General features: G+C 30.9%; 2 protein-coding genes across 2 annotated transcripts; one reads left to right on the top strand and one right to left on the bottom strand.

Annotated features, from left to right (window-relative positions):
* The first annotated feature begins 72 nt into the window (after window positions 1–72).
* LOC111714528 (sensory neuron membrane protein 2) lies at window positions 73–4,526 on the top strand. Its single transcript, XM_023489661.1, has 6 exons — window positions 73–181; window positions 800–846; window positions 1,695–1,764; window positions 1,920–2,014; window positions 2,664–2,808; window positions 4,501–4,526. The coding sequence occupies exons 1-6, from the start codon at window positions 97–99 to the stop codon at window positions 4,524–4,526; spliced, it is 468 nt and encodes a 155-aa protein (XP_023345429.1). The 5' UTR covers window positions 73–96.
* Window positions 4,527–4,588: 62 nt separating this feature from the next.
* On the bottom strand, window positions 4,589–20,181 carry LOC111714527 (uncharacterized). Its single transcript, XM_023489660.1, has 21 exons — window positions 20,092–20,181; window positions 19,579–19,686; window positions 18,583–18,812; window positions 17,765–17,826; window positions 17,357–17,528; window positions 16,277–16,364; window positions 15,737–15,796; window positions 13,066–13,128; window positions 12,118–12,257; window positions 11,126–11,245; window positions 10,755–10,857; window positions 9,714–9,844; window positions 8,811–8,924; window positions 8,619–8,712; window positions 8,308–8,381; window positions 7,764–7,842; window positions 6,889–6,937; window positions 6,184–6,280; window positions 5,556–5,614; window positions 5,003–5,104; window positions 4,589–4,657 (listed from the first exon to the last, which is right to left on the bottom strand). Exons 1-21 carry the CDS (start codon window positions 20,150–20,152, stop codon window positions 4,606–4,608), a joined length of 2,058 nt encoding a protein of 685 aa, XP_023345428.1. The 5' UTR covers window positions 20,153–20,181; the 3' UTR covers window positions 4,589–4,605.
* Between the last annotated feature and the right edge of the window lie 2,818 nt (window positions 20,182–22,999).

Raw genomic sequence — 22,999 nt, 5'->3', positions numbered from 1 at the left:
NATTTTTAGATGGGATTATCCCTGTATTCTATTTTTAGATGGGATTATCCCTGTATTCTATTATTAGATGGGATTATCCCTGTATTCTATTTTTAGATGGGATTATCCCTGTATTCTATTTTTAGATGGGATGATCCCTGTATTAAGAGAACAGAGGATCCAAATGTTCTGGACATCAAAGGTTAGAAATAAAAATGCGCTTAGCGTCCCATTTTTATTAATAAATTAAGGGTTATAATGTTGCTCTTTAAGTGAGACCATTTTTTATTTTAAAAACAATAAAACTCAATATTTTACACGTATAATCTGTTTAAATGGGTTTATTTTTAAAAGGGATAATTGTCGACATTTTTTGAGTCCGATTGGTTCAGCCGTTTTGACGTTTATTGGATACAGGCAAACAGACAGAGACAAGCAAAGTCTGAAGCAAAAGTGCTGTGTGACAACCTGTTTTCAAAAGTACAGGGGGACCTGTAAAACTGTGAAATAGACTACTTTCACGTAATCTTATTTAAATCTTCTGTTACTTTAAAGCAACTAGTTGTATTGCTTGAAAATCAAATTAAAATGTGACAGTTTTATTCATGTTCATTTGACTAAATCCAAATCAATAAATTTAAAAATTTCCAATGAATTATTTTGTTCTAGAAAACTAATTTTACAGATTTTTTTTGTTTATTTCAAGCAAGTCATCGTGTCTGTACTTGATATTAAAAATGTTTTGATATTGTTTAGATTTTTGCATCTTATGTTTTGATATTGTTTAGATTTTTACATCTTATGTTTTGATATTGTTTAGAATGCCAGATTACAACCTGTCATGATGGAGTACAAGATATTTCCAACGTAAGTTTGTTTTGAATAAAAGGGTTACCCACAAAGGATGAGACTGTAAAGACGACCTGAAAATCAAATAATATGATGATTCAGTGGAAAAATTAAATTTCTGCCTAAACAAATTTTATCTTTTATTTGTTTATTTAGTGATTTATCAAAGAAAGAAACAAGTTTACAATTGTATTTGTAGAGAACTAGAAATATAAGCATACAGAAAGTCGTCTCTGAAGTCTCATCCTTTGTGAATAACCCTGTGTAGCAAAAGTTTTACAAAATTGGATGCATAGCTGGATCAATTGCTCTGAATTATTTTGATGATTGACAATATGTTTTTATATGAATTTGTCCTCCCTGGACCTTTTTTGACACTCCAAGGGGAAAGGGCTAATTCCCTGCTTGAAATCATAGTTTTTCCTTCTCAAAGGGGGGCATAGCCCCCCCCCCCTCCTTAGTGTGCGCCCCTGTTTGGCATCATCACTTTGACTTTTTCTGACTTTTATTCTGTACTTAGTTCTTTTGTAACTGAGACCGCATTTAATGAATTGGAGAGAGGTCGTTGAACTACCTACACCGCTGGTTCAAAACCTGAACCACCAATTCAAAATTAACGATTTTTGAAAATTTGAATAGGCGATTCCGGATTTGAACTAATTGAGTCTTTGCTAGTCTAATTTTCTAATCCTTATACCTTTGTAACCCAATGTCGTAGACCTTAGATATTTTCAATTTAAGAATTCTATTGATCACATAATCTAAGTTTACACCATTAGGTTGCAACGATACAGGGATTAGACATTTTGAGTTTGTGACATCAGAGACTCAATTCGTTATCACCCAAATCATGTTGTTCTGTTCAGTGCATGATGTCCCCTGTTAAAATGAGCTCTCCTCACTTCTACTTAGCTGAAGCACAGCTTGAAAACTTTGGTGAGATTATTGTCACATGTCTCCGTCTGTATCACGTGACCAGTATACTGTACTGCCATTGGTGGGAGTTCTAGTCACGTGATACGGACGTACAAATAATATCATTGATTACTAGCTGAAGGGCCCGTGGAAAAATAAAATAAAAAATAATCTAGAATCTGGATTGACCCCTGATGCTGACCTGCACATGACCATCCTGGACATAGAACCTATTACTGGGATGACCGTTAGCGCACATAAGAGAATTCAGGTCACATAAAAGAATCTTTGAAGTAGTGCGCATAGATAGGGATGGATCGTTTTCACTGATTTGAAAAAAGATCTTTTTTGAAAAAGTTAGTCGTTTTGTTAACGAAAGTAGGTCGTTTTTAATTTTGTTCCGGCTCGGATCATGCAATTTTAATTGTGTAATGATGAGATAGAATCTATGAAAGAAAGTTACAGGAAAAAAATTTCTGGAAAAAACCTTGAAATTAAAACTTCTGTAAAAAATCCCAGTTTTCTGAAGTGCTCGTCCAAAATGTCACTGAAAAGGACTTTTATCTCAATCCGCATATTGAATATAGCCAGGGGTGTTTTTAGTATCAAGCCCCGTTATTCTCATGCATGTAAACATCCTTATTTGTTCCCATATATTTTCCACTATAAGAAGAATTTTTTATCGGGGGATTTTTTTTTGTATAAATCATACTGGAACCAGACAAAAAATCTTAGAAAATTCAGTCTTAAAATGGTTGGACTTCATTTCCAGAGATTTTTTATTTCAAGGACTTTTTTAGTACTAAAATTTAGAGCTTTTTTGGCGGTATGAGGTATTAGATAGAGTTTGTAGCAAAAACTAAATTTATTTTAAATTTAAAATGAATAATTTCTATTTTAAGTTTTTAAAATTGTTGTAGGTGAATATGCCTATTACTCCTACAGGAATTCCTAATATTATTTTCCTGGAAAATATAATTCCTGTCCCAGCTTTTCCTGTTCTTTGGTTGGATGAGGGAGCAGATATTGATCAGGTTAAAAAATATTTTAAATTTTCAATTATTGGTTGTATCGTATTAAATGTAAAACAAATGTTCAGAAAGTTTTGTATATTTGTAATAAAATATTTAAACTAATATCAACATATTTATCACAGAGATACAGGCATAGAGAATAGAATATATAGAGAGGAATTAAAAGAATCTCTCGGTATGAATTTTTTTCAGTCCCTTTCAGCCTGAAAGGGAGTTCAAAGTGTACAAGTCATGTAAATTTTCACAAATTATATGAAGTAGAGTACATTAATACATTATATTCCCTAGACTATCCATTTTAATTTCGAATTTTTTAAACTGTTAAATAAACTTTATAAGGAATTAGGTGAATAAAAACATCATTTGATTCATAGTTATAACGGAAAATCATCGTTTGTAAAGTGGAAGGCATAGAGTCTATGTGAAATGATCATTGGTCAATTATGAAACCAGCCTATTTCAAAATTTGGTTTTCTTTTAACAATAATTTTAGATTTTCTGTAAAATGATACTTCAGGGCCCAACAGGTTATATAGCATAAATATGTGAAGTACACCTGCAGTATGGAAACAGTACAACAAAATGGCCGTTTTACACTTTTTTCTAGTTAATTCCTCTCTATATATTCTATTCTCTATGGATTCAGGTCAAGGGCACAAACAACAAAATAACATGAAAATATGCAAAAAATATTTTTCAACAAAACAAAAAATATTTAAATTCAAAAGTTTCTCTCCGAATCATCATGAGGTAATTTTAGCACACAATTTTTTTTGCCACAAATTTTAATGTTCTAATCCATATAGTTTTGCAACCTGATGATTGATCATTATATATCTAAGGTCTACGACATTGGCATGCAAAGGAAATGAGTTTTTGCCAAAGAGTAATGTTTTAAGCCATACATTTTTCCAAACTAATAATGTAAAACTTTGTAATTTTAAACTAATATTATTTGATCTATCAGAATTCATAGTTTGAAATAAGAAAGGTCTATAACATCGGGTTGCAAAGATATAGGGGTTACAAATTTGAATTTTTTTTGCAAAAACTATATTTCTTTGCAAAGATAAAAGGATTAGAAAAACAGAGTTTGTGTCAAAGGCTCAATTTCTTTATAACATCGTTTTCTTTAAGTCAACAAATTAAAGCTCAACAGATTAAATCTGACTTTCAGTAGTTTTAAAGTTAACGAATTAAAGCTCAACAGATTAAGTCTGACTTTCAGTAGTTTTAAAGTTAACGGATTAAAGCTCAACAGATTAAGTCTGACTCTCAGTAATTTTTAAATTAACGGATTAAAGTTCAACAGATTAAATATGACTTTCAGTAGTTTTAAAGTCAACGGATTAAAGTTCAACAGATTAAGTCTGACTTTCAGTAGTTTTTAGTCAATTAAAAGGACACTTTTTAATTCCTTTGTTTAGGAAGTTGTTTTTCTTTAATTATTGGCACATTTTTTACCACAATTGGCACATTTTCAGTTTGGCACATTTTTTATTTAAAACCAGCTCATTTGGTACATGCGATTTATTTCATCTTTGGAGCTAGTTTAGGATAATTTTAGATATGTAATGCATTTACATAAGTTTACAGCAGAAAGTAAGAATTACCAAAATATGAGATTTTTAATTTAAAATTTTATAAAGTTTAATGCTCACACTTTTTTGTTTTATTTTGCTGAGAGGTTTGCTTAAAATATCATGATTTTTGACACATCTAGGTTACCATCTTAGTCTCACTGTTTAGCGTCTGTTTATGTACAGTTCTCACTTAGTTATGTACACTAAATATGTACTGCAAGGTTGATGTTCACCAACCAACTCAATCAGTGTCTACTGGATTTATTTTTTCTCAGTTTAAAGTTCAGATCAGGAACTCTGAAAAAACTTTGTCATAGCTATAAAATAATGCTCAATTAGATCAAAATGAATAAAAAATTCAAAAACTGGAATTTAATAATTTGTTGCAATCCTTGGAATCAAAAGATCTGGTGACTCAATTGTAAGTGATCCCTCTGATTCACAATGGTACCCTTGAATACCTTTCTCTGATCAAGGTGAATGATATATATCTATTTGTTCATGTTAAAATTGATTATATCCAATTAAAGTTTCTTTATGACATGCATTTAGGTTTGAAAGCTAATCTTATGAATTTACAACAGTTCCTTTAACACGTTGTTAAAGGATAAATTTTAAGAGAAGACTAGCTATGATAACTGCCTGGGTAGTGGAGGCGGAGATTCCGGGTTTCTCCGCCTTAAACCAGGCGATTCATGGGACCAGCTCCACAGCGAGGGCGGAGAATCAGATAAAAGGTTTCCTCTAAAAAAACGAGATTTGTTAGAAAAAAAAATATTTTTGACGTACATAACTCTTCGATGTTTAACCCCATCTTGGCTTATGACCTTCCTGTGTACACTGCATAGTAGCTGTTCTTCATGTTAATTTGACTGTTTAAGATCATAACTTGAGTCTTATATATAGTGACAAACAGAGAACTCTACAATAGGAAGACGCCTTTTAGGCTCAAGTTATGACTTTAAATAGTCCATTAAGCATGTGATAGAGCACTTGTGTATACTGTAAATCCATTGCACTTATTTAGTGGATTAATAATTGTTAATTAAAACTATAATTTGCTTTGTAAAAACATCAAATACTTGAATATTGCCATAAAGTCGTCTTCCTATTCAAGAGTTTTCTGGTTATCACTGTAGCTTTATGTTTCTGGTTATCACTGTAGCTTTATGTTTCTTACTAATAAATGTTTTACCTTTCTGATGGAACTCTAGATAAAGGTCGTCTTACAGGAGCCGGAGACACAACTTGATCCTAAATATTTCAATTTAAAAAATTAAAATGACCAATTTTAATTTGAAGGTCTGTTTGGACATTTAACATACATAATTCTTTTAAATAATTCTTTGGTGGAAAAATTCAGGTTTCTTGAAAAATGTGCTCAAAGGAATTGAGTCTTTGCCACAAACTCGAATTTTCTAATCCCTATATCTTTGCAACCTGATTGTGGAAACCTTGAATGTTACAAACTTAAATTATTTGGTCTACAGTGGTCGACGATTATATCAATGCAATGAATACGACTTTTTATTGTAAATGCCTTGCTGCCTTGATGCATTTTTTCAAATTTAATTCATATGATTCAAAGTATATTAACTGCTCTTTGATTACATATTTAAGCGTCTCTTCCTCTTATAAGCTTGGAAGAAATTAAAATTGAAATAGAAAGTCGTCTACATTGTATTAATATATACGACGACGACTGTGACAGATTTCATAATATCTAAAATCTAACTCTTGTGGTTGCAAAGATATAGGGATTACAAAATCAGTGATTGTGGCAAAATCTCATTTCCTTTGCTTCAGTAAAAACCGGTTTAAACCTGTTTGTGAAGATTTGCGCGAGAAAGTCTGCTAAGAGTATCTTGAAGCGCGGCTTTACTGCGCACCAACTTTTGTCCCAGCACGTCTTTTTCCCGCCTAATTTAAATATTTTTTGATCGTTTCCGTAAAATAGAATGAGAAACAAATTATGTATAGTATAATGACAAAAGCAAAGAAAAGAATGAATAAATGAATAAATGAATAAATGAATAAATGAATAAATGAATAAATGAATAAATAAATAAATAAATAAGTAAATGAATAAATGAACAAATGAATAAATGAATAAAAAAATAAGTAAATGTATAAATGAACAAATGAATAGATGAATAAATAAATAAATGAATAAATGAATAAATGAATAAATGAATAAATGAAAGAATGAATAAATAAATAAATGAATAAATGAATAAATGAATAAATGAATAAATGAAAAAATGAATAAATGAATAAATGAATAAATGAATAAATGAAAAAATGAATAAATGAATAAATGAAATAAATGAATAAATGAATAAATGAATAAATGAATAAATGAATAAATGAATAAATGAATAAATGAATAAATGAATAAATGAATAAATGAATAAATGAAAAATGAATAAATGAATAAATGAATAAATGAATAAATGAAAAATGAATAAATGAATAAATGAATAACTGAATTAATGAATAAGATAATGAATGAATAAAGAATATCCCACCTGAGATTTCTGTTTTCTAGTATAAGTTTATCAACAGCTAGCGATCCAACTAAATAAAAAAAATGTTTAATACAGAAACTTATATTTTTAAAAAAATTGGACTATAAGTCAGGATCAGGGGCATAAACAGTATTTAGGGGTCCAATGTGATTTTGATAATATTTATTACACATATTAAGCACAGAAAAAAGCAGTAAAGTATTTATCAAGCCATAAGTTTACCCAATTAAAGCCAATATTCACTGCCTTGGCAGAAATCTTCTAAAAGATAAATAGTTCAAATATTCGGAAGACGACATTTTATTTTGTAATAACAATACTTTGATTACAAAAACAATGTTTTATTTGAAAAAAACGGCATTTCACTTAAAAAAATAATACACTGAAAACCAGAAAACTCTGGGATAGGAAGACGACTTTAGACAAATACTTAAACGTATTTGATGTTGATAAACAGCCAGTAGTTTTAATAAACACATATTAAATGACAAATTAAGTGAAATGGGTCAGTTTACTTTGGAAAACTGCTGTGCTCCATGCTTATTTAAAATCTTAACTTGAGTCTAAAAGTAGTATTCATATTCCAGAGTTTTCTGGTTATCACTGTACATATTTTAAAACCGAAAGGCTGTATTTCAATTCAAAGTTTCATATATTTAAAAAAACTGGTTTATATCAATACAATGAAGACGACGTTTTTATTTATGTTATGATTTCTAACGAGATTTTGTCCCTTTACAAGTTTACAAGTAAACAAGCAGAGGCTATTTGCTGTGTATCCATGTTGTTTGAAAGCTTGGTATAATTCAAAAATTGAAATCTAAAGTCGTCTTCATTGTATTCATATATATGAAGACGACTGTAAAACATTATACCTTTGTATCCTCTCTCTAGACTTGAAAATGGATCTGACTCTACATCTACTCCCAGATCAGGGGAGGAGACATCTACCAACTAGATTAAAGGGATTGTAATTAAAGGGATTGTAATTAAGGGGATTGTAAGCATAAGTTACCTTCCATTTAAAGAGGGGTATATCCGAGTCACAATGGTACCCTTGAAACCTTTGACTGTTGATGACAAACTTTTCCTGATTTATCTTCTGATGCGAGAAAAAACCGCGTCGAATATTCTTAATTTTTCAGGATTATCAGTCAAAGGTTCAAAGGATCCCGTTGTGAATAAGGCACAGCCCTTTTTGCAGGAAGGTAGGTGTCACTTGAAAATAGGCTTACAGTCCCTTTAAATAGATATATTCACCAACTAGAGTAAAGGGATTATATTCACCAACTAGAGTAAAGGGATTATATTCACCAACTAGAGTAAAGGGATTATATTCACCAACTAGATTAAAGGGATTATATTCACCAACTAGAGTAAAGGTATTATATTCACCAACTATTAGAGATATTTGTCTACCTTATCTCTGCCAAGATTGACCGGAAAGCTTCTTGTACAAGATGAGAACGCTCTTGGACGGGAACCCACTTCTCCTTGACAAATATTATTAGGAAATTATGATATTTCAAAAAAAAAATTTTAATTAAAGAAGACGACATTAAAAGGAGAAATCATTCAAATAAGATAATAAGAAAAATTATCTTTAAAACGAATAAATATGAAAGTATCATCATTCCAACTTCACTATAAACTGTACAGTGTACACTGTAAAGTGCATAGTGTACAGTATAATGTGACACAGTGTTGTACTGCAAATCCTAGAAAAATACCTGTATTTGTACCGCAGTTCATATAATCGAAACTACTGCTGGTTTCTGGAGATGATTTCTCAAATACTGTCTCACGGTAATCATTCTTCTCAATCTATACACGATATAGTGAAACCCATAAAACTGTGAAATAGGAAGACGACATTTAAACATTATTCAATTTAATTTATTGGTTGATTGATTGATTAATACCTCTGTCTTGAGCTGTTGAACCTGTTCCTCCAGTATCTTGAGTTCCCTCCGAGCCGCCTCCAGTTCTCTCCGAGCCGTGTCAAGCTCATCTCCTTTTCTTCTCCAACCTTCAATCTAGAAAATAAACTTGTTAGTAACAAAATTTAGATGAGTTTGTGAAGTAAAATTCAGGGACATTTCAAAATTGACGCGGTCTTAATATTTGATGAATAACTTCCATAGTTTTTTGCATTTCTGTTACTTTATACAAACCTTGAAACTTTCATCTGATCAATAATTTGGAAGTTAATTGCCAAGGTTTAGAAGTATTTAATTTTTAATAAACCAAGTATGCTTTCCTACAATAGAAACTATGATTTAAAATAATACTTTTCAATATTTAAACATGGATATCTAATTCATAATTAATCAGTTAAAGCTTTAAAGGGTACCACTGTGAATCTGGAATTCCCATCCTTGCATGGAATATCACTTTAAATTAGGCAACAGTCCCTTTACATTAAATTTAATTAACGCCATCATATTGGTTGTAAAGGGCTTCTCTCAAAGATTAGATTATCCCTGTACAGGGGTTTAAGAAAGGAGTTATCATATGTGCGATAATTGTTATTTTGGACAGAAAACATTATTTAAAACTTTGCAAGGAATTTGGAACAGTTTTGCTTTTGTGTAAAAAAAATCAATCTTTTTCTTACTTCATTTAATTACAAATGCAAGAACCCAGCTTTGCCTGGAATATAAGCTTTATCTATAAAAGTCGACCTACTTCATACATCTTACAAAGCTAAGAACACTCCCGAGTTCCCCAATAAAAATTTGAGGCAAATCGGTCAAGGGGTTCATGAGTTATGATCAGACATACAAACAAACAGAGATTACTACTTTATAAATATAGATTCAAACCTCTTTTTGTTTATCTTCAAGGGAAGAGTTAAGGTTGAGTATTTTCTCCTCCATTTCGTCTGTCCTCTCTTCCATATCTTTCATCCTCTCCATCCTCTCTTTAACGGCCTCGTCCAATCTGTTCTTTTCTCCTGGAATAAAATTAGACCCTCAAAAATTAATTGATTTTTTGTCACAAACTCAAATTTTCTAATCCCTATCCCTTTGCAACCTGGTGTTGTAAACCTTTCATATTTTAAGCTTAGATTATTTGATCTAACAGTTACAGAATTCATAGTTTGAAAAGCAGCAGAGCTATAGAAATTAGAAAATCAGATTTTTGTCTTAAACTTCATTTCTTTCTCTGTGATTATGAAGGCCATGTACGATATTAATATTGAGAAAAGTATTGAGAAGGTCCGTTCCTAAATCAAATCCTTCTATTGATTAGTTCTATATACTTTATACAGATAAAATCTGTTGAAAATGTATTGTTTTTACCCTCTAGATCGACTCATAATCTATACCAATTGATTAACTAAACCTTAGATCAAATCCACCCAGTTTTGTCTTGAGTCTTCCCCCCCACCCACCTCCCCCCTTGATCATTTCCACCCTTAGATCTTTCAGGCCTTTGGATAGTTCCGGTCTATGAGTGGTTTTGGTCTCGATGTGTTTATCCCATTATCCTTGATCCAATTATCCCTTGAACCATATATCCTTTGATCCATATGTCCCTTGATCCATATATCCCTTGATCCATATACCCCTTGAACCATATATCCCTTGATCCATACATCCCTTGATCCATATATCCCTTGATCCATATATCCCTTGATCCATATACCCCTTGATTTATATATCCCTTGATCCATATATCCCTTGATCCATGTATCCCTTGATCTATATACCCCTTGATCCATATATCCCTTGATCCATATATCCCTTGATCTATATACCCCTTGATCCATATATCCCTTGATCCATATATCCCTTGATCCATATATCCCTTGATCCATGTATCCCTTGATCCATATATCCCTTGATCTATAAAATGTTTACCCTGTATTCTAAGGTTTTCTGCACTAAGCTGAGCAACCAGGATATAATTAGTATTCAGCTTATCCTTCAATTCTTCTACTTCTGCTCTTAGTTGGTAGACATCCTGGAGATAGATAGATAGTTAGTTAGATAGATAGATAGATAGATAGATAGATAGATAGATATAGATAGATAGATAAATAGATAGATAGATATATACTTAGGTAGAAAAATTGATAAATCTGTAGATAGACAGATAGATAGATTGATAGATATATAGATGATTTGAAAGAAAGATAAATCGCAAAATATTGTGGCTTTAGACTTATTAAAGGCGTTTGACAGAGTAATATAATATAACTTATTGATTGATTGATTGTGCTCTGACATACCTTCTCATGCGCAGGAATGCCCCGTTTAGCTCTGCGCTCAAGTTTGTACTTTCTAAACTGTACACGCTGCTGCACATGGAGGAGTCCTCGCTGTACATCATGCAGGTTCTCTCCAAACTCCTAAATGAGGAAGATATCAAAATTAATACATTTTTAAGAAATTTAGAACATTCAAGAAAATTTTATTTAAAACAATTGATTATGCCTGATTCCCAATGGTACTTTTTAACCCAATAGAGTTGGAATTAGATATGAATGTTTATAATTTTTAAAACTGTATATTTTAAATAGTGGCTTTTCTTCACAAGTGACTTGCGCATTTCTACTGCAGGAAAACATATAGGAATTAACCACGTTTAAACCTTTAAACGTTTAAATCTTCCACATTATTGATCAGATAATCAATTCAAGGGTACCGTTGTGAATTGATCACTACCATCTTTGCAAGTGGGGTCACTGTTAAAAAACTGTGCAGTTATAAAATGTTTTTGAAAGTATTATCATTAATATTGTATTATTCAGTGTACTGTTAAAAAAAATGAATATTTTATGTTTACTCGAATAGCGGAATCACACACCCTTATTTATGAATAAATTATTGAAACATATTTATTATTGCATAAATTTATTCAAAATTAAGTAATAATGAGTTGCTATTTTTAGCCACCAGGTGGTGTAAAAGTAGCGCCGTGGTGGCGCCTTTCATCCAAAAAAATATTTCTGAAAATAAACCTTCCGATATGTACAGTGTTCCAGTTCCTTTATAATTGACTAGCGTTGCCAGTGGAAAAAAAATTTGAAAATTTTTTTGAAATTTTATTAAAAAATAAAAATTTCAATTTTTAGCCTTTAACTACCCCCGGCCACCCATGAGTGTCCACAAAAATTTTTTAGACCAATCGGTCCAGCCGGCTATACGCTACATATATATGAATGTCTTGTTTTATTATATAGATTATTTAATGATTAATTTAAGGATGTGCGTTGAATACCCTGGGTAATGATCTAGTGCAGGAAGAGCAGAAATTAAGAGGATCTTCTTCAAGGTCTTCAACATCAAGAATATCTTCATCAATACCAGAGTCAAGGAGTTCACATTCATCCAGTCCATGTAGGATACTTCCAACCAGACCTAGGTGCAAATTAAATTGTTTCGGTTGCGTACTCGGGGGAGGGGTGGGGGGATATATGTGACTCAGCCCCCCCCCCCCNTGAAAATGTATTTGTAATGATATATTGAGTGAAAATGTATTTGTAATGATATATTGAGTGAAAATGTATTTGTAATGATATATTGAGTGAAAATGTATTTGTAATGATATATTGAGTGAAAATGTATTTGTAATGATATATTGAGTGAAAATGTATTTGTAATGATATATTGAGTGAAAATGTATTTGTAATTATGCATTATCTCTAATTCTTTAGAATGAAAATCCAAGAATTCTGAATTTTTCTCAGACAGATTCATGGCATGTTATTGTTACACTTTGCTCCTATTTTTGATCTGAATCTCAAACCTGCCCGTTAACTTTTAATTTAATTTTAATTCATATTTGATCTACAAAAACTAGAACTGATTGATGAAAAGATTTGATTCAGGGATGGACCTAATCCCTTTCTTAACGCTAAAATCGTACATGTACATTTTCCAGAGGAAAAAATTGAGTTTTTGCAAGAAACTTTGATTTTCTAATCCCTATATTTTTGCACCCAATGCCGTAGATCCGTAGATATTTCAAACTATGACTTTTGTTAGATTAAATAATCAAAGTTTGAAATATTAAAGGTTTACACCATCATGATGCAAAAATAAAGGGATAAGAAAATTTGAGTTTGTGGCCAAAAACTTAATTCTTTTGAACCAGCTGAGCGCTTACGTTAGAATTCAAAAGTGAGGACCTCAAATTTTTTTTTTAAAAATGTGTAGGAATAAAAACCTTGAATAATTCTACTGCTGGAAGACAGACAGGCAGACGCGCATGAAGTTAAACTGGAACAATCTGGAAAAAAAAAATTAAAATTTTTTTTTCTTTTTCCTACTTTTTCTTCAGATAGATAAATTAAGTTTTGTTAGTAACATATAAAAATTGCAAGCTAATCATGCAAGACCAGGAAATACGTCGAACAAAAAATGATTTTTATTATTAAATAAAAAAGGGTACTAAAGTTGTACTTATAAAATTGTTAGATCAACAGATTTTAATTGTGAAAAGATCAGAGTTAGTATATGTAGAAAAATTCATGCATGCGTATTGCCTAAGTGCCTGAATGCCTTGATTTTATAATGCTAAATTGGTCATACAAATGTTTAAAACTCATTCACATTGACAGTTCAATAAAATAGCATTTTTTGTTTCAATAATACCGAAACCATTTTGTTATAATAATACCGCAACCATTTTGTTATAATAATACCGAAACCATTTTGTAATAATAATACCGAAACCATTTTGTTATAATAATGCCCAAAACCATTTTGTTATAATAATACCGAAACCATTTCGTTATAATAATACCGAAACCATTTTGTTATACTAATACCGAATCATTTCGTTATAATAATACCGAAACCATATCGTTATAATAATACTGAAACCATTTCGTTATAATAATATCGAAACCATTTTGTTATAATAATATCAAAACCATTTTGTTATAATAATACCGAACCCATTTCGTTATAATAATACCGAAACCATTTTGTTATAATAATACCGAAACCATTTTGTTATAATAATACCGAAACCATTTTTTTTATAATAATGCCAAAACCATTTTGTTATAATAATACCGAAACCATTTTGTTATAATAATTCCGAAACCATTTTGTTATAATAATACCGAAACCATTTTGTTATAATAATACCAAAAACATTTTGTTATAATAATACCGAAACCATTTCGTTATAATAATACCGAAACCATTTTGTTATACTAATACCGAATCATTTCGTTATAATAATATCGGAACCATTTCGTTATAATAATACCGAAACCATTTTGTTATAATAATATCGAAACCATTTCGTTATAATAATACTGAAACCATTTCGTCATAATAATATCGAAACCATTTCGTTATAATAATATCGAAACCATTTTGTTATAATAATACCGAATCATTTTGTTATAATAATATCGAAACCATTTTGTTATAATAATATATACTGAAACCATTTCGTTATAATAATATCGAAACCATTTCGTTATAATAATATCGAAACCATTTTGTTATAATAATATCGAAACCATTTTGTTAGAATAATACCGAAACCATTTCGTTATAATAATACCGAAACCATTTTGTTATAATAATACCGCAACCATTTCGTTATAATAATACCACAACCATTTCGTTATAATAATACCGAAACCATTTCGTTATAATAATACCGAAACCATTTTGTTATAATAATACCGAAACACACTGTTCGTAATTCCAAACACGCTGTTTGTAATTTCAAACACATTGTTCGTAATTCCAAACACATTGTTCGTAATTCCGAGAGGCGTCTGTTCAACATTATGAACAAAATGATAGCAGTGTAGATTGTCCTATTCCTTAAAGGGACTGTAAACGTATTTTCAAGTGATCCTCCGTGTAAAGATTGCGACGGTTCTCTAGAAACTTTTATTTAAACAACAATTTTGGAGATATTGTTGTTTTTCTAGGTTTAAAAATCTTAATTCTGATAATTCCTAAATGTTTTCCTGGAGTAGATATGCGGAAGTAACTTTTGTAGAGGAACCACAATTGGATTTAGTCACTTTTTCAAATTATAAACATTAAGATATAATTCATACTTATCAGTCAAAGCTTTAAGTGTACCGTTGTGAATCATGCATAGCCATCTTTGCATGGAGGGTCACTTGAAATTACGCTGACAGTCCCTTGAAGAAAATTCCAAGAAACCTGAGAATCAAGTGACAATTTTAAATCAGTCTTTCATCTTAGAAAGTCAATAAATAACAAAGTCATTTGTGCATAATAAAGTCTATGCAATTAACAAACATGAAGAAATCTATGCAAATTGCATACAAAATGTTTGCACAATTGAGAGTTTAAATGTTTGGCAAAAAAATTGAAAAAAATATCAGATTCGGGGCCGGATAGATTAGAACTCCAAGATTCTAGATTTAGGGTTTCAAATGAATATTGCATAGATTGAAGACGAGTTTAAACTTTTACTCTTGAATCCCATGTTAATTGAAAGTTCATGTCAATGAGACAGATTAAAGCCGAAGAAAGCAAAGTTTAGATGTGAGAGAAAACCTTTGAAGCTTCCCATCTCAATTCTCAGCAATTCTCGGTGTTTTTCTAACTCCGCAATTATTTTGTAATAATCAGTGGCATTTGCGCTTTCCGCGCCAAAACTTTCCTCCACGCTTGAGAGCCGCGAGGTGTACTCAAGAAAGTACATTTTATCTGAACAAAACAACATGGTTTCTTGGGAACTATTAAGTTTAGAAGCGATAGCAATTAGTGTTAATAAAATTAAGGTTAGCGTAGCAAATTTTCAAAACAAAAGGGAATTTTATCAGGAAATAAAAGAAACATAAAAAATCAAAAAAAAATACAAGAAAACTCAATAAAATAAAGTCACTTACTGTTTTGCTCGGTTTCCGAATCAGAAAGGAAAATGCTGGAGTTACAGACACAATGTTCATCTGAAATACAAAATTCAAAAGTTTAACACAACCAAATTTTTACTTTTAAGACGGACCTAACACCCAATATTAGAGTAGATGCCACATTTTAAATAATTTGAAAAAAATTGTCTCAAGATTAAAGGGAGTGTTCGCGAAAAATGAAAGGGGGTTTAATGCGATAAAAAAGCGCTTTTGATCGCTACTAATCTTACTTCTATCTGTTGCGTCTAAAAGGAGAAACTTGTTAAAGACGTCTCATACAGAATAACTTAGCGCCCATACAAATTCAGAAAATTGCAACATACGACTTAGACCGTAAAAAAAATCAATTTAATTTCAAACAAATCATTCAGATATTACAACTTATAGTCCTCGATTATCTTTCGCCACATTTGTATATAGTTTATATTTTATAATATTTCTTAATTAATTTGTTGTGAATTTTATTATTTCTCTTGTCCCTTGCGTTTTCTAAAAAAGTAGAAAAACTATATTTACCATTTAATAGTTGTGGTTGAAGACCTATTCTCGCTAGAGATATTCCCGGTTCAGGTTCAGAATAATCAGAAGAATCTCCAGATAAAGCCTTGAATATTTATTTTAAAGGGATTGTTCCCTGATCAAGGGTCTGATTGATCTGTCAAAATAAACCAGAATGCGAGAAACCCCAGTTTTCTTGAATTTTAGATTTTATAAATATATTTTGTTTGTTTTAAAATAAATAATCGATTGAAAAAAATATATTAGATTACTTTATTTACAAATTTTCCTTTTGCGTTCTCATTTTAGATCATAATTTATAAAATCATTATAAATATACACATAACTGTTTATTTTATATATACAGTGAGACCCAGAAATATGTAGAATTGTAGACAATATTTCAGTATTTCTTAATTATAGTTTTATTAACTAAATAATTCTACAAAAGCTTGAAAATAAGCTTTCGAAGTGGTAATGCAGACTTTCTGTGCTTCATGCTTAATGGACTATTTAAAAGAATAACTTGAATCTAAACGTAATTTTCCCATTCCACTGTTCTCTAAATGGTGGAATGTAAACATTCACAATTTCTCAAATTTGTATTATAATGAAATAAATATTCTTAGCTCCGTCGATATGTAAACAATAAATATGTAACTTTCCTTATCCTTTCCTTTCCTTTTCCTTTTTTTATATTTTTTTTTAGAATAGGGGGAAATATTCCCACAACCTCTAGTTTTAGAGGTTTTTAAATATTTTCTCCTGAAACACTTTATTTTGTATGTTTTTTTATATTTCATAAATAAATAATTTTTTACTGTAACTTTTACAATATTTAGATAATTATTTCTAGAATTTACTACAGGTCTAATAAGAAAACAATGGAATAGGAAGACGACATTATAGCAATACTTAGGTGTATTTGATGTTGGTAAAAAGCAGATTTTACTAGACACTCATTAGTCATTAGATAATTAAATTATTGAAATGGGACTGTTTCACCTGCACAATTGCTGTTTGTATTGCTCATTGGGCTTTTTAAAGTTTTACCTTGATTCTAAATGTCGTCGTCTATTCCATAGTATTTAAACTTACTTGCGCTATTCCTACATTAGTTTCCGGGGTAGAACGCTTCTCTAATCCTTGTTTGACCCGCCGCCGTAACCGCCGGAGCTGGGATCGTTCAGCCTCCCGCCGTCTCTGGTTGGGACAAGGCGGGTTCCCCCCGCCGTAGCTGGTGGGGTCATCCAGGCAGACTAGCTCCTCCCTAGGTATCATTATTATCATTATTCACTTCCAAAAACAATTTTCTTGGTGTATCACAAGGTTTCATACTGAGACCATTTTTATTTTCAGTTAGTAAAAATATCATTAAAATGATTCTTTACATTACTAGTTTCCTGATTATACAAAGTTACAAGTTTTTCAAAGAGGATAATTGACAAATATCAAATTTTTATGAAAATGCTAAATTTTAATATTTAAACTGTTAAATTGTTGAACCTGTAAGAATTGATAGTTTCCACTTGTTCTCTGATGATTCTATCCTTCTCTCTTAGTTCACTCTAAAGTTATAAATCATTGATTAATACACATATTTGATTGATTAATTGATTAATACACATATTTTATTGATTAATTGATTAATACACATATTTTATTGATTAATTGATTAATACACATATTTTATTGACATATTTTATTGATTAATTGATTAATACACATATTTTATTGATTAATTGATTAATACACATATTTTATTGATTAATTGATTAATACACATATTTGATGAATTAATTAATTGATACACATATTTGATGGATTAATTGATTAAAATACATATTTGATGGATTAATTGATTAAAACACATATTTGATGGATTAATTGATTAAAATACATATTTAATTGATTAATACACATATTTGACTGATTAATTCATTAAAACACATGTTTGATGGATTAATTGATTAATAAAGATATTTGATTGATAAACTGGATATTTTTTATTACTACCTGTGTACTGGATATTATTGATTACTACCTGTATACTGGATATTATTGATTACTACTTGTATACTGGATATTATTGATTACTACCTGTAAACTGGATATTATTGATTACTACCTGTAAACTGGATATTATTGAATACTACCTATAAAATGGATATTATTGAATACTACCTGTATACTGGATATTATTGATTACTACTTGTATACTGGATATTATTGATTACTACCTGTAAACTGGATATCATTGATTACTACCTGTAAACTGGATATTATTGAATACTATCTATAAAATGGATATTATTGATTACTACCTGTATACTGGATATTATTGATTGATTGGATCGAAGATTGATTTCTCGTTTCTCTATTTCTTCATGAAGATGTTGTATTACATGATTACAAACATCTGAATCATCTTCAGCAGGTCCTCCAAGTTCTCCGAGTTCTCCAAGTTCTCGATGTCCTCCATGTGCTTCATGACCTCCATGTCCAAACCCTCCAAGTCCTGCATGTTCTGCTTCTCTACTATCCTTTGTTAGTTCTAAAAATCAGATACTTCAGTGAAAGCTAATTAGAATTAATATCATATATCAAGAAACCATATTTTAGTCATATTGATAAATATGTTATTTTATCTATTAAATTATCTAAATATATTATTTTGGTCCCTGGAATTTCTAAATTTTTAGGGCTTTGGTCCCTGAAATGTCTAAATGTATCGTTTTGGTCCCTTGAATATCTAAATATAATATTTAGATCCCTGGACCATCTAAATGAACGTTTTTTGGTTAGTGGACTATTTAAATATAAGTTTTTGTTTTCTGGAATTTGTATATGTATTATTAGATAAGTATAGAGTGGAATTAAGTCGAAAAAAGTGTAAAACCGTTATTTTGTTGTACTGTTTCCATACTGCAGGTGTACTTCACACATCTTTTTATAGAAACAAATTTCTTGAAAATTATTGAATTTTCTCCAAACCAATTCTCTAGAGACAACCTTTCATGCATTTCTCGAGTTAATTTCTGCATAAACTTTATGAAAAGAAGAAATTGTAACAGATATGTATTGTCCAGGGATTATACTACATTATTGTGATGACTGCGTATAATTTGTGAACATTTACATGAATTGTACACTTTAAATGCCTTTTCAGGCTTAAAGGGGCTAAACAAATTCAAACCGAGGGAAATTCTTATTTCTCTTCTATACTAATCTCTGTTCTGTGATTATTTTGGTCCCTGAAATATCTAAATATATTCTCATCTTATCAAATGTATTATTTTGGTCCCTGGGTCAGGACCTACCTGTGTTTTCTGAATCTGAATCCAGGTTTATCCCTAATATATTCGGGAGTTCCAGGTTCCAAGTAGATTCATCTGAACTAGTCTCAGACTCAAGGTCAACGTTCTCCTCTACAATACATTTCATTTAATGATATTTTTGCCGATAGATGGCAGTAAATACTCGTTTATTGATTGATTTTTATACCGTTAGATGGCGGCAGAAAACCGGGGCTTATTTTATTGATTGGTTTCTCTACAGAAAGAGAATAGTAAAGATTAACTCAACTGCTTTAAAATCCTGCCGATAGATGGCAATATAATCATTGCATGTAAATTTCCAACTTGTCACTAGATGGCAATGAAGGAATGATAAAATGAAATGTCCGATTTATAATAGTATCTGTTTAATCGCGTGCCAATAGGAAATTTATTGTCTTTCTATATTCTTAAAACATATTGAGTTCCGACATTGTCTTTGCAGTATAATTTCATTAGTCACTGCCATCTTGTACAGTCCCTTTATATAAAACTTACCCATATTCCTGATGAGACTGTTCCCGACAGACCTGGAGAGATCTCTGCTCACAACAATCATTCTCCTTAGCTCATCATACTCATCATCATTCTAGATAGATAGATAGATAGATAGATAGATAGATAGATAGATAGATTAATATTTTCCTGAATTTCTTGATTTTTAAATTCAATCTCGTCACTCAAAATCTAAAAAAGATTCAAACGATTAAAAAATTCTTCTTTTACAATTTTTGAAGGAAATATCTTAGTTCTTAAATCTGATAACTGCGCTACGGATTTTTCGAAAAAAAACAGCCGCGGTGTTAACAAAAACCAAATGAGCAAAACAAAGGGAGCGACCTCGATTTAAGATAAAATGTGATGAGTTTAGTTTGGGCTGTCTGTCTGTCGTTTAAAGGGCATCTTGACGAATCATTAATAGAATTTCTTAATTAAGGATGGATCGAGTTCACTTTTTTGAAAAACGATCGTTTCGTTTTGTTAACGAAGCAGAAAAAAACGGAAAACGAAACGGTTATTTTCTAGGCAAAGCTGGGGCTTCAAGCTAGTGTCCTTTAAATTCCGATTTAGATCTATGTCACGATCCAATATGATTTTGAACACCCTGTACCTTAAAGTTAGAATCCTGAAGTTTTTTGTCAAGCTCTAGAATAAGGTCGTCTTTACTCTGCAGGCTCAAGATTAGGCGGTCAGCTGATTCTTGATCAACCTTGAACAAGAGGGTCAGTTCTTGATATTATGGGGTCTAAGGGGTCAGTTCTTGACATTTTACAGGTTCTAAAGGTTCAGTTCTTGATATTACAGGTTCTTAAATGGAATATTCTTGATATTTTGGGTTCTAAGGGTCCAGTTCTTGATATTATGGGTTCTAAAGGTTCAGTTCTAGATATTATGGGTTCTAAAGGTCCAGTTCTAGATATTATGGGTTCTAAAGGTCCAGTTCTAGATATTATGGGTTCTAAAGGTCCAGTTCTTGATACTATGGGTTCTAAAAGTCCAGTTCTTGAAATTATGGGTTACAAAGGTCCAGTTCTTGCTATTATGGGTTCTAAAGGTCCAGTTCTAGATATTATGGGTTCTAAAGGTCCAGTTCTTGATACTATGGGTTCTAAAAGTCCAGTTCTTGATATTATGGGTTACAAAGGTCCAGTTCTTGCTATTATGGGTTCTAAAGTTCAGTTCTAGAAATGATGGGGCTTAAATCTAATAAAAGTTAATTTGACTGTTTTTACATAAAATAGCGTAAATTCATATTTCTATATACTATTTTTAACTCCTTGACTATTAACAGAAAATTGAGGTCGCATTAATTAATTATTTATTAGATTTTTTTTTAATTGGATTATGTTTGGTACCTGTAATTGTTGTTGCAATCTCCCCAACTCTACTTGTCTATCCTTCATCTGCAAACACATGTTGCAACTTTCAATGCAGAAAAAGAAAAGGAGGGACTGGGTGTGGGGGGGTTGGATTCTAAATTTGATATCATCTTATACAAGCTTTTATACATCTTTATATACTTTTTCCTAAAAAATAATAATCTACGTTCCCCAAAAAGTTCAATATGTTCTAATAAAATTGCAAAGGGAATGGGGGGGGGGGCATGAATAATTTTACCAACTGGAACTCAGAAAAGAGTTTCTTATGTTTATGAAGAGAATAAAAGTTGCTACATTCCGAGTTTGTTAGGACTTGAATTTCTTCCTCCTTGTGTTTAAGCTGGGATTGCATCTACAAACAATTAGGTTTTTGCACATTTTTGCACAGTTTTGCACAGGGCTGAGATTCCGCACAAATATGACTTAACATTAGACTTGACGGGTAATATTCATCCTTCACCTTTCTTACTCTCTCACCCTCATCCTTAACAATATTCATCCTTCACCTTTCTTACTCTCTCATTCACATCCTTAATAATATATTCATCCTTCAGCTTTCTTATTTTCTCATCCTTCTCCTTAATTATATATTCATCCTTCAGCTTTCTTACTCTCTCATTCTCATCCTTAATAATATATTCATTCTTTAGCTTTCTTATTCTCTCATCCTCATCTTTAATAATATTCATCTTTCACCTTTCTTACTCTCTCAACCTCATCCTTAACAATATTCATCCTTCAGGTTTCTTACTCTCTCATCCTCATCCTTAAAAATATTCATCCTTCACCTTTCTTATTCTCTCAACCTCATCCTTAACAATATCCATCCTTCAGGTTTCTTACTCTCTCATCCTCATCCTTGATAATATCCATCCTTCAGGTTTCTTACTCTCTCAACCTCATCCTTAACAATATTCATCCTTCAGCTTTCTTACTCTCTCATCCTCATCCTTAATAATATTCATCCTTCACCTTTCTTACTCTCTCATCCTAATCCTTAATAATATATTCATCCTTTTGCTTTCTTATTTTCTCATCCTCATCCTCATCCTTATTAATATATTCATCCTTTAGCTTTCTTACTCTCTCATCCTCATCCCTAATAATATATTCATCCTTTAGCTTTCTTATTCTCTCATCCTCATCCTTAATAATATATTCATTCTTTAGCTTTCTTACTCTCTCATCCTAATCCTTAATAATATATTCATCCTTTAGCTTTCTTACTCTCTCATCCTCATCCTTAATAATATATTCATCCTTTAGCTTTCTTATTCTCTCATCCTCATCCTTAATAATATATTCATTCTTTAGCTTTCTTACTCTCTCATCCTCTTCCTTAATAATATTCATCCTTCACCTTTCTTACTCTCTCATCCTCATCCTTAACAATATCCATCCTTCAACTTTCTTACTTTCATATGTGCAAGTATGCAAAGAAAACTATAGTTTTTTGATTTGTTTTTCCAATAAAATATATTGAAAAGTTAGGTTGAAAATTTTTCAAAAAGACAGATACGGAACAC

This window comes from Eurytemora carolleeae, unplaced genomic scaffold (assembly GCF_000591075.1).
Source record: "Eurytemora carolleeae unplaced genomic scaffold, Eaff_2.0 scaffold1580, whole genome shotgun sequence".
Classification (NCBI taxonomy): Eukaryota; Metazoa; Arthropoda; class Copepoda; order Calanoida; family Temoridae; genus Eurytemora; species Eurytemora carolleeae.
This window is presented reverse-complemented; position numbering and strand designations above follow the sequence as displayed.